The 13,063-nt window shown below is 43.1% G+C and overlaps 2 protein-coding genes and 1 long non-coding RNA gene across 10 annotated transcripts in view; 2 read left to right on the forward strand and 1 right to left on the reverse strand.

The window, feature by feature from the left end:
* The window catches only part of LOC129706723 (phospholipase A2-like), a 36,355-nt gene that overhangs the window by 14,675 nt on the left and 8,617 nt on the right, over positions 1–13,063 (reverse strand). The window lies entirely within an intron of this gene.
* On the forward strand, positions 35–8,903 carry LOC129706726 (uncharacterized). The gene is made up of 2 exons (XR_008725095.1): positions 35–522; positions 7,397–8,903. It is a non-coding gene; the product is annotated as an uncharacterized LOC129706726 (long non-coding RNA).
* The window catches only part of LOC129706721 (28S ribosomal protein S34, mitochondrial-like), a 16,770-nt gene continuing 14,052 nt past the window's right edge, over positions 10,346–13,063 (forward strand). Inside the window, exons 1-2 of one of the 7 annotated variants that reach the window (XM_055651142.1) lie at positions 10,358–10,740; positions 10,852–12,417. In XM_055651142.1, coding sequence (XP_055507117.1) covers positions 10,417–10,740; positions 10,852–10,887 — 360 coding nt within the window. In that variant the 5' untranslated portion in view covers positions 10,358–10,416 and the 3' untranslated portion in view covers positions 10,888–12,417. Of the gene's footprint in view, positions 12,418–13,063 lie in introns of those variants that run through there. The other 6 variants (XM_055651137.1, XM_055651138.1, XM_055651139.1 and 3 more) reach the window with 6 other exon arrangements.

Raw genomic sequence — 13,063 nt, forward strand, 5'->3', positions numbered from 1 at the left:
ATATTGGTGGCCAGTGGGGGGGGGGGGGGGGGATTTCGTCTCCCTCGCGGCCTAACAGCATGGATTGGAGCGGCCTTTCCTGGAGTCGGACCCGGAGCTTCAGCAGCAGGCGCAGCGTGAACTTTTCCATTGAGGAATGGGCGAACCCTTGCCGGGGGTCGCCAGAGAGAAGTGCTCCGATCGCTGGCCTGGTGGGGCTGTGGTCTGCGGAGCTTCCAGCTGCGGGCGTGGAGTGGACTTACCATCCGGTGTGGGATTTGACTTTGATGTGGGATAATGCTAGTGTACAGTCTGAGGATTTCTAGTTTAAAGATACAGCATGAAAACAGGCCCTTCAGCCCACCAAGTCCACGCCGACCAGTGATCCCCATACACTAGTTTAATCGTACACACTAAACACAATTTACAAAGGCCAATAAACCTTCAAACTGCATGTCTTTGGGATGTGGCAGGAAACCGGAGCACCTGGAGAAAACCCCCGCGATCACAGGGAGAACGTGCAAACTCCACACAGACACCAAGGTAAGGTCATGTCTCTAGTGCGTGAGGCAGCAACTCTACTGCTGTGCTACCTGACTTAACACTTTCCTGCATTAATGGTTATTAAGACTGGTGTATCTGATAATTATAGTGATAACTAGATTAAGTGGGACCCGTTGGGTCCCAGCATCACACGGGAGGGATGGTCACCCAACGCAGTATTCCACCTCTCCACCAATTCCAATATTGGCGGCCAGTGGGGGGGGGGGGCTTTATGGAGTGCTACTATGGGTGTTGTGGTCTGAAGGGACTGGTTTCCAGAGTGCTACTATGAACAGTGTAGACCAAATGGATTCTTGGGGTGAAAGCTCAGTCACTCAAGCCTGATGTGCTGGCAGCTCACTCTCGGATGGTGGGCTGGCAGTTGGCTCACGGCTATTCCTTGAAATTCCATTCCAAGCAGGGTGCAAGGACACCAAATTCAGGTGCAGTTTCCTACCATTTCAAGCAGAAAGATGCTAATACACACATATAACAATTCACAAATGTTAATGGCTGCTGTACATCAATATAGAATTATTGAATCATACAGCGTTAGTCCCACCTGCCTGCATTTGGCCCATATCCCTCTAAGCCTGTCCTATCCATGTACCTGTCTAAATGTTTCTTAAACATTGCGATAGTCCCTGCCTCAACTACTTCCTCTGGCAGCTCACCTCGTACACCCACCACCGTTTGTGTGAAATAGTTACCCCTCAGATTCTAATAAAATCTTTCGCCCTTCATCTTAAATCAGTGTCCTCCGGTCTCTACTCTGGGCAAGAGACTCTGTGCATTTACCCCATGGGTTCCCAACCATTTAATCGTCCCGTTTACCCCTGGCAACTTTAATAGCACATAACAATGTTATTTCACTTATTTATGAACAACTAATGATGTCCAAACACAGTCAGTCAATGAGAAGAAATATGTACAATTCCAGAATCAACATATTTACCCCCGGGGGTAAATTTACCCCAGGTTGGGAATCCTTGATCTGCCCGATCTATTCCTCTCATGATTTTATACACCTCTATGAGAACAGTTGGGAAGATATTTATTCCTGAGAAAATCTGTTAACATTCAACAAAATTCCATCTCTACACTTGCAAGCTGCATTTGCCAACAAGTGTTAAGATGCCAAGTATTGGGATAATATTGCTTAATTCTGGACTAAGCTAATTTTGGAGCACAGTTGGGGTTTTCCATTATTGCGCAAACATTTATTGGGTTTAGTCTGCAGCGTAGGCAAAGTTAACCTATTCAATGGCTCAATCAATTTAGTTTAGTTTAATTTAGAAATACAGCAAGGAAACAGGCCCATCGGCCCAACGGGTCTATACCGACCAGCGATCCCCGCTCATTGGCACCAACCTACACCAACGTTGGACAATTTTTACATCCACCAAGCCAATTAACCTACAAACCTGTACGTCTTTGGAGTGTGGGAGGAAACCAAAGATCTTGGAGAAAACCCACGCAGGTCACGGGGAGAACGTACAAACTCCGTACAGACAGCACCCGTAGTCGGGATAGAACCCGGGTCTCCGGAGCTGCATTCACTGTAAGGTAACAACTCTACCGCTGCTCTATTCAATGACACTTTATTGTCACATGTACCCAGGTGCAGTGAAATGCTTTGTCCTGCATACAACCGGGTAAAAACCATACAGCAGCCCTCACCTGGGCTGTACACAAGTGTCGGCACATTTCCGGCGCCGAAAAAGTTAAGAATTTATTGAAAATTTGTATCTTCTTCTTGCAGTAGGCAGCCGCTCGCTGAGTCCCTCACCCTTTTTTTCTCAATGCCCCCCCTCCACCTCCCATCCTCCTCCGGGTTCCCCTTTTGTTCAGACCAGAATGCTGGATTTAAGGGCCAAGGGCACCTCAGTTTAATCTAGGAAGAGATCAGAGAGATCACGGCAAGGTTGTGGTGGATGATAAGCATCTTATAGTTTCTCTCCACAACCTGCTGAATTTAATGGCAGGTCATTCTGATGAAGCCGAGTTTTAGTTAGAAATATAAGAAGATATTAAATTGGTTTCTGGGCTAGCTTACAGCTTATATTTAGTGTCAAATTAGGCTTTCCTCAGGTTGGGGGGTGTGTGAGATAACATTGTCTCCCAAGTGAAGGAGCTAGGAGAGAAACCTTTGAAGTAGAGATCAAATGACCAATGTTTATGTTTAGGAGGCAATAAAGGAAGAGAGGAATAGGCAGTCACATCTTTGTAAACAGATGGCCTATGTTTAGGAGGGACCAAGTGACAAGGGAACACCAGGAAAGTGGAGATCAAATGCCCAATGTTTATGGGGGAGGAGGTGATAGAGGAAGAAAGACATAGGTGGTCACATCTTTGAAGCAAGAGGCAATAAACCAGATGTCCTATGTTTAAGAGGGACCAAGTGACAAAAGAAAACCAGGGGAGTGGAAATAAAATGATAAAGCAGATGGTCAATGTTTTTAGTATATCTTGTACCATGTAAACAAAAGGCCTTTGATGTGATGCAATCTGTGGAAACCTTTTCCTGTACCTCTGACATGATTAATGTCTGTGGAAGGTGTTAAGGGGAAAAAACCCTATTTAAGGCAATGTAATTCTGTTGTTCAGGGAAGAGGACTGGGGACAGTTGAGTGTCTACATTGGTCACTTAGCTGGAATCCTCGCTCCCTTCCATCGGCCGATGTTAAGTAAAGTTTTGAACTGGTCTACCAAACCGTTTGTGTGGTGTCTGTTTATTAAGAAGCGAACCTGGTTTAGTAGTTAAGATAAGTAGCTTTTTCATTGGCGTAGTTATGCAGGCCTCGCTGGGACCACATCAACGGCTGACTGTGCAAGAGGTTGCGGAGGTTGCCGGGATTGGAAGGGAGATAACTGAGCTCTATCGGCCCCCTTGTAAGACCGACTCCCTAGAAACTCCCGGGAACGTCTGTGATCCTTCATCAGAGGTTGACTTGGTTCCCTGCCGAGGTTCTTCGAAACAGACAAAGGTAAGACCAGTTGGGCTTTATATGGGTTTTTTTTTAAAGAAGGGATTGTGTATGTATTTTTAAGACGGAATTGTGTATGTATTTTTAAGACGGAATTGTGTATGTATTTTTAAGACGGAATTGTGCATGTATTTTTAAGAAAGGTCTTATGTATATTGTTAAGAAGGACGTGAGTGGTTCCTCTCTCTGTCTATCTCTCTTTGTTTTCTTTTTCTCTCTCTACTAAGGGCTCATCAGCCTTGTTGAGATATCCGTGATTTGTCGGGTTGAGATACGGGGGTTGAGGTGTGTGTCTGGCTTATTGAGACATCCGTAGAGTTGTTGGGTTGAGAAATAAGTGACGTTGTATATTACAGTATTAAGAAGTCTGCCAAGTTGAAAAGAAACGGGGGTCTTGGTTAGCAAGTCGGCTTCGTTGAGACACTTGGGTCGTATATTAAGGAATTAAAAAGTCAGCCAAGTTGAGAAACTGGGGTCTCATTTAGTGGGTCAGCCTGGTTGATATATTTGGAACGATTCGGAATTAAGAAGTCTGTTTTCTCTCTCTCTCTCTCTCTTTCTATCTATCTATGGGGAATGCTCTGGATACCGGTCCTATATATGTGTTATTTGAATCCTATGTATAATAAGAAATTTAGAATGTTAAGTTACAAGTTGACCACACGGTTAGGGGATGATGCCTGGCCAGTAGGGGGCACATGGAATGTTGCGACACTTAAAAAAGCAGAGGTGTTGATATGGGAAAGAAAGGAATTAAAACATGGAAATCAGGAACGGAGGAGAAGCATGAGGAGAGTAGAGTTCGAAGTTGGATGGATACTGCATGTAAGAAGAGGCCGTGTGCGTGATTTTGGCGCTGTTTAGAGGGGGCAGGTTTAAAACGCGATTTTTACTGGGCTGTTGCAGTCGAAAATGTTCAGCCTAGTGAATCATTAACGGAGAATCGCTGGGGGACCCCGTCGCAAAGGGTGTTATTGGTTTTTATGGCCTTGTATGGTGGTTGTAGTAGTTTGGAGGTCATTCTCTAGATCCGCGACCTCTCGCAGTCCCAGGGTTTTATAAAGCAAACAAGTACCGGTATGTACTTTATTTTTACATTAAAAGGGGCTTCTTAAGAATCCTGTAAATTTTTCTATTGCGAGTAGCTCATTTTGGGCTTTTTATATCGCCGCAGTATTTTTCTTCACAAGAACCCACTAGAAAGCCGATTTAAAATAGACTTTAATTTACAGCAATTGAACACTAAATTCCTTCCATTTGGCCTATTAATTGATGTAAATGAGATTTAAAAATCATGTTTTATTGTGAATTATTTGTGAATATTATTTGGACACTTAGGCTATTTAAAAATGTTAATCATTTATTAAGAAATGGATAGATGTTTAGATCTAGTAATTGAAGTTTGAAATTAGCTACAATTGGGTAACTAACTAATTATATGCTTTTAATTTCAGGTCATCCAAGTAAGATTATTTTATATTTGTGTCAGAATGGTTCAATCTATGATAACTGAAAATTTCATTCAGTTCTCTTAATTTTTAAGAAGGTTATGGGTTTTTGACGGTCCATGATCACAGCTTTTTTGTTATGTCCATAGAAAATCAATAGGGAACAAGATGCTAATTTCCGAGTATGAAAATGGCCATAATATTTTTATTACTTGAGAAATGAAAGTGAATTAGGTGTCAAATTAAACTTATTGTTATGCTTTATCTGATGGGATAAATTGCAGTTTGATTTTTTTTAAATCTCACAATTTTGTAACTTTGCTAGATAGAGTTAAGAAACAAGGATAGCACTAGGAAAGGATGGAAATTATTGCAACTAGAATGCCAGTGGGCAGAGGAACAAGAGAATAGAATTAAAAGACAGACAGGAGGTGAGAAACAGGTGATGGTTCGTAAAAAATAAACCCAGTACTGGTAAATCCTCTGGAGGAGACTTCATGTCTGGCACGACAACCCTATTTGGTAATGAAGATGAGGAGTTAGATAATCTTGAGAGATGTCTACCAGTAGCAATGGCATCTTTACCTGGGACAGTTCCGTCAGTAACATCCCTATAACTTGAAGTTCTGACCTTACAAAGCTCTCCAGGATTGGGAGCACGGGAATGCCTTTCTGTGTGTAATTTGTTAAGGCATTGATGCTACCAGAACAGCTGATCATTATTAAATGTACTGCACACACTGGTGCTGGGGACCCTATAGCAAAAGGCAATGGGTTGCTGATAGTGTATCCAAACAGGCAGCCTGTACATCCAAATGCGTGGTGACATCTGGTAAACAGATGCTAGCAAATAGAACGGTCCTGCCAAACATGAGGGAGGTATGTACATTACAGAGGGACGCCTCTTGTATATAATAATAACTATGGAAACAAGAGGGCTGTGCCATTGATTCAGCACACCCCGCTTGGACAAGTTGGTGTATACGATACATTTTTACCCGTCTTACCCATGCTGGTAAGGAGGGAATGATAGGATAACAAAGGAAATGTGGTGACACCCGAAAATTTGATGAGGCACTGAAGCAGGCCTCTGAATGTAAAATTTGCTAATGAAATAATCCAGGCAAACCAATTAGGATACCCACAGGGGTGACGCCAATGCCATCACGATTGTTTGAATACATACAGATTGGTTTTATTGAAATGCCAAGGGCCCAGTGTTATAAATATTGCGTAGTAATTTTAGATTTATTTAGTAGGTGGAGTGAAGCTCTACCAACCACTATTAATAAGGAAAAATGTGCACATTTTAATATCTGACAGCAATTCACTGTGTACACCACCCACAGGTATCTGGGATGGTGGAAAGAGTCAATGGGGATTGCAAAACAAAATTACCCAGGAGGTAAATCCTTTTTCTGACAAGCAACTATGTTATAAAAATTGGGGATGAAGGAAAATTCAATGGAGAAATGAGGATAGGATAGGGAGACTGAAAAGTCAAGGGGAGTCTGACTAATCATGATCTGGATCAATGTCCAATTAGGGTTAGGTAACCAGGATTTTGGTAAACAGAAGTCTTGTCAGAAAAAGGGAAAGTAAATTACAAAGAGATGTCTATGAAGATGAAATATTATATACTGCTGGTAAAACAATGTTTTTGTATATGTACTGCTTGTAAAACAATGTTTTTTGTATGTGGAATGTGTGAAATTCGAAGCAATGTGCAAAGTTGTGTGTCGCTTTAAGAAGTTTGTCCTTTAAAGTTAAGAAACAGGCATGAATGGGGGGCGGAGCTATACTCGATGGATAAAGTGTGTTGGATGATTATAAATCTTTTGAACCAAGTTAAAAAAAAAAAGACTCATCCCGATTAAAGTGTTAAATGAGATTGGAAATGTCAAAATTACAGAGAAAAGTAAATGTATTATTGATTACTGATTCTGAATGAGTTCTTTTGGAAAAGATTGTTTTGATATGATAACAGAGGTTGTCTTTTAAAATGCAAATGAAGCAAGATTACTGTTTTTAAGCAAACAAAAAGATGTTGCTGTAGCATGTGCTGTGTGAGAGAAATGAAGGTAGATGAAAAATTGTCTTATGACTTACAAAAAGGAGGTTTGAGGGAACTCACAATGAGGGACAAAAGGTGAGAAGATAAAGTAGATTGGGGAAGAGAACATATTTGGAGAATTGAATATTTAGGTGGGGAGAGCCTCTTCGGGTATAATCGGATTAAAGAATAAATTCACAGGGAAGTGTTAAGAAGGAACTGGAGATACTGAAGGATCAAAGGAGGACAAAAGTGCTGGTGAAACTAAGCTGGTGAACAAGATTTACAACTTTTTATTGCCCCTGGAGAGTGGGGGGGAAGCCACTTACAGGCCCTGGGCAATTAACTAATTATGTATGGTCGGCAATTAACCCATGTCTTGCCAGATCTACATTCCCAGGTTGGAGGAGCTTTGCTGGGAGCCATAAAAGCTATACGATGGGGGTGCTGGGACAAGAAGAAATTGAAACTGTATTGAAAAGAACAACCAAGTGTTGCTAAGAACATGAACTGCTGTAAAGATGAAAGATCATCGTCGCTGGATACATTTGATTGACTGTGAACAGTTTGTGGAAACAAGGACGATGGGCTATTGATGTTCCTTTATTCTGGGGTGGCCCAGCCCACATGGACTGAACTTTCGTCAGAATGGCAAACTTGCGGACTAACCCACATTTAAAGGATGGTACACGCCTCCTTTTAAACAAGATTTAAGTCAAACATGACAAGTGCAGCAAAGATACCCTGACTACAGACAGTAAGAGGTCTGCAAAGGCCAGTTAAATCTACCTGTTTTTGCCACAACCAAGGCACTGGTGTATTTTAAGGAAACAGTATATTTGTGACAGGGCATTGTTATGTTGCAAATGCCGTGCCACACAAGAGAAGCATGAACCAGTTACACCAGCACACAGGGAAATCCAAATGAAGCCGAATAAAGGCTGAGCAATTTTTATGAACCTTTTCCTGTCCTATGGTAGTATATTATAGTGTCACGTCCGGGGGAGGTTGGTGGCCATTTAAAATGTTTGGAGGGACTTGTGGAACGATTGTCTACTATGAATTGATTGTGTTACTAGTGTACTATTAAATTGTCTGATGAGATGCTTATGGTCTTTCGTATGTACTCAGGAAGGACTGTAGTTGTTATCAAAATTTTGATAAAAGGATGGAATGATGAAGCCGAGTTTTAGTTAGAAATATAAGAAGATATTAAATTGGTTTCTGGGCTAGCTTACAGCTTATATTTAGTGTCAAATTAGGCTTTCCTCAGGTTGCGGGGGTGTGTGAGATAACATTGTCTCCCAAGTGAAGGAGCTAGAGATATCTTTGAAGTAGAGATCAAATGACCAATGTTTATGTTTAGGAGGCAATAAAGGAAGAGCGGAATAGCCAGTCACATCTTTGTAAACAGATGGCCTATGTTTAGGAGGGACCAAGTGACAAGGGAACACCAGGAAAGTGGAGACCAAATGACCAATGTTTATGGGGGAGGAGGTGATAGAGGAAGAAAGACATAGGTGGTCACATCTTTGAAGCAAGAGGCAATAAACCAGATGTCCTATGTTTAAGAGGGACCAAGTGACAAAAGAAAACCAGGGGAGTGGAAATAAAATGATAAAGCAGATGGTCAATGTTTTTAGTATATCTTGTGCCATGTAAACAAAAGGCCTTTGATGTGATGCAATCTGTGGAAACCTTTTCCTGTACCTCTGACATGATTAATGTCTGTGGAAGGTGTTAAGGGGAAAAAACCCTATTTAAGGCAATGTAATTCTGTTGTTCAGGGAAGAGGACTGGGGACAGTTGAGTGTCTACATTGGTCACTTAGCTGGAATCCTCGCTCCCTTCCATCGGCCGATGTTAAGTAAAGTTTTGAACTGGTCTACCAAACCGTTTGTGTGGTGTCTGTTTATTAAGAAGCGAACCTGGTTTAGTAGTTAAGATAAGTAGCTTTTTCAATTCTTGCTATTTTTAATGTATTCACACCAGTGTTTTATATGTAGGCAGAAATACGCCAATACACACATATAACAATTCACAATTGTTATTGGCTGCTGTACATCAATATAGAATTATTGAATCATACAGCGTTAGTCCCACCTGCTTGCATTTTGCCCATATCTCTCTAAGCCTGTCCTACCCATGTACCTGTCTAAATGTTTCTTAAACATTGCGATAGTCCCTGCCTCAACTACCTCCTCTGGCAGCTCACCTTGTACACCCACCACCGTTTGTGTGAAATAGTTACCCCTCAGATTCCCATAAAAGCTTTCGCCCTTCATCTTAAATCAGTGTCCTCAGGTCCCTACTCTGGGCAAGAGACTCTGTGCATTTACCCCATGGGTTCCCAACAATTTAATCGTCCCGTTTACCCCAGGCAACTTTAATAGCACATAACAATATTATTTCACTTATTTATGAACAACTAATGATGTACAGAAACTGGTATACCAGAACCAAACACAGTCAGTCAATGAGAAGAAATATGTACAATTCCAGAATCAACATATTTACCCCCTGGGGGTAAATTTACCCCAGGCTGGGAATCCTTGATCTACCCGATCTATTCCTCTTATGATTTTATACACCTCTATGAGATCAGTTGGGAAGATTTTTATTCCTGAGAAAATCTGTTAACATTCAACAAAATTCCATCTCTACACTTGCAAGCTGCATTTGTCAACAAGTGTTAAGATGCCAAGTATTGGGATAATATTGCTCAATTCTGGACTAAGCTGATTTTGGAGCACAGTTGGGGTTTTCCATTATTGCGCAAACGTTTATTGGGTTTAGTCTGCAGCGTAGGTAAAGTTAACCTATTCAATGGTTCAATCAATTTAGTTTAGTTTAATTTAGAAATACAGCAAGGAAACAGGCCCATCGGCCCAACGGGTCTGCGCCGACCAGTGATCCCCACACATATATAGTGTGTTGAGTCCTGTTTATTTTTATTGTATGGCTGTATGGGAATTCATTTCACTGTGACATCTGGCACAGGTGACAATTAAATCTATCTTGTATCTTGTATACACAACGGGCTTTTTCTGTTGTTTATCATATTGTTTGCATTGCACCTTCTGCTGTGCTGCTGCAAGTAACAATGCACCTATTGTCCGCTGTTTATATATTGTATTTATATGATATATACTGTATATATTGTGTATATACTGTATATATATTATATATCCCAAACCCTTACACTCCCCTCCCCGTATTAAAACTGTCCGCTGTTTGTGGCCGAGTGTGAGTCCTGCAGGGGGCGCTAGGACTGCACACACGGGAGGAAGGGAGATGGAAGCGGAACCTTTCCCCGGGACATGTGGTGGAGCGGGGGACGGGTTAGGGTGAGACGGCCGGTGGGCGGCGGCGGTGCCCCCCGCTCTAGGGTCCGGGTGCGGTTGCTATGGGGGGCAAGAAGAAGGTGCGCGCCATCGCGGCGCTGGCCCGGCGGGTGCGGGAATACTGGGCGCAGCGGGACCGGCGCCAGCGGCGGGACAGCCAGCGGCTGGAGCTCGACTACGGCACCATGAGGCGGGTGGCCAGCGGCAAGCGGCTCCCGGTCCTCGCCCACCGCGACATCCGCACCGAGAGCCGCCTCTTCCCGCTGCTCGCCCGCCTGCCGCTCTTCGGCATCGGCCGCATGGTCACCACCAAGTCGTGGCTGCTGGCGCACGGCCCGGCCTGTTACTGGCGGGTGGACAAGGTCAGGGTGGACTACACGGCCCAGGTCAGTCTACACTCACACCCCTCTACACTGCCCAAACCCAGTGATAATCTAACCTAAAGCACCCACTGCTGCTGGCGGCTGGACATGGTCAGGGTGGACTACACGGCCCAGGTCAGTATTGCGTACAGTTTTGGTCTCCTAATCTGAGGAAAGACATTCTTGCCATAGAGGGAGTACAGAGAAGGTTCACCAGACTGATTCTTGGGATGTCAGGATTTTCATATGAAGAAAGACTCCAGAGCAAATAAAATCATGGGAGACCCCTTCCACCCCTGCAACGGACTGTTCCAGCTGCTACGGTCAGGCAAACGCCTCCGTTGCCATGCGGTGAGAACGGAGAGGTTGAGAAGGAGTTTCTTCCCAGAGGCAATTCGGACTGTAAACGCCTATCTCACCAGGGACTAACTCTACTGAACGTTTTTCCTTCCATTATTTATTATGTAAAAGAATATGTGTGTTATGATTGTGTTTATAATTTGTTTGGTTGTTTTGTTGTTTGTCTTTTGCACAAAAGTCCGCGAGCATTGCCACTTTCATTTCACTGCACATCTCGTATGTGTATGTGACAAATAAACTTGACTTGACTTGACTTGACTGGATAGACTCGGCTTGTACTCGCTAGAATTTAGAAGATTGAGGGGGAATCTTATAGAAACTTACAAAATACTTAAGGGGTTGGACAGGCTAGATGCACGAAGATTGTTCCCGATGTTGGGGAAGTCCAGAACAAGGGGTCACAGTTTAAGGATAAGGGGGAAGTCTTTTAGGACCGAGATGAGAAAAACATTTTTCACACAGAGAGTGGTGAATCTGTGGAATTCTCTGCCACAGAAGGTGGTTGAGGCTAGTTCATTGGCTATATTTAAGAGGGAGTTAGATGTGGCCCTTGTGGCTAAGGGGATCAGGGGGTATGGAGAGAAGGCAGGTACGGGATACTGAGTTGGATGATCAGCCATGATCATATTGAATGGCGATGCAGGCTTGAAGGACTGAATGGCCTACTCCTGCAACTAGTTCCTCTGGCAGCTCATCCATCCTCCTGAGTGATAAAGTTGCACCTCGGGTTCCTATTAAACCTTTTCCCATAAACCCATGTCCTCTAGTTTTCGATTCCCCTACCCTGGGTAAAAGACTCTGCATTCACCCCATCAATACTGCCCTAATTTGACAAAAGGAAACAACTGACAATTTTGTCAAAATTGAGTTATTACTTATTTTAGGGTACTTGAGATATGCTCTACACAATGGTGTGGTCAAAATAAATCTTCTCTGAGTACAATTTTCTTGGTTTCTTGGTCCTCCAAAATATTCCAAATGGAATTTAAACTGGAGGTGGTGAAGGGAGGGCTTAAAATATGAAATTTGAATATATTTATAAAATTTGAATATATTTATACCAGAGAAGTAAGAAATTCCATCACAGAGAGCTGAAAGAAAAACACGTTTTCCTCATTTAAAAGAAAACGCCTTTTTGTCAGTTGCTTCCTTTTATCAAAGTAGGGCAGAATACCCCCTCGTGGTTTAATACACCTCTTCGCCTCCTGCGCTCCAGGGAATGAAGTCCTGGCTTTCCCTACTTCTCCCGATAGCTGCTATCAGGATTCGAGGTCCTCGAATCCTGGAAAAATGCTTGTAAATCCTCTTTTTCTCGCTTTTCGACATTTGGTCGGTAATGGTTTAATCTGTGATACCCTGATAAAAAACAACGAGAAATTTGAGTCTTTGTGTATGTTTACACAGGTGTTTTAACCTTCCAGCATTTATCAGAAAGATCTGTCCCAGTCCCTACAATTTTTTTATCAATTCACGCTTTATTAAATTTGCAAACAAATGGACTGTCCGATTGTAATTTGTCCCTAGTGTGTTGGATACTGCTAGTGTACAGGGTGATCACTGGTCGGCAGGGTCACCCAAAAAGCAGCTAACAATGGCCTGTTTCCTTTATCATAGTTACTTTTTGCATATATTTTATTCATTGCTCTTTATCTCTCTACATCAGGGGTCGGCAACCTATGCCCCCCGGGCCGAATGTGGCCCGTAACCCGAAATCATCCGGCCCGCAAGCGGATTTTTTTCCGTGTAATCATCCGCCCTCTGACAGCCGGGCGCCCCGAGCAGCAGTGACCCGAACAGTGGCCGGGCTCCCTGAGCAACGGCCGAGCGCCCTAAGCAGTGGCCGAGCTCTGGCTGTTTTAAGAAAGAACTGCAATGCTGTGAAAAATCGAAAGGTCGACAAAAATGCGGCCCAAAATCAGCGGTTGAGCAACATGGACAGGTTTTGCATGAGGCCTGCCTCACCCGCTGAGTTTCCGTTACTTCAGTT

This window comes from Leucoraja erinacea, chromosome 20 (genome assembly GCF_028641065.1).
Source record: "Leucoraja erinacea ecotype New England chromosome 20, Leri_hhj_1, whole genome shotgun sequence".
Lineage (NCBI taxonomy): Eukaryota > Metazoa > Chordata > Chondrichthyes > Rajiformes > Rajidae > Leucoraja > Leucoraja erinaceus.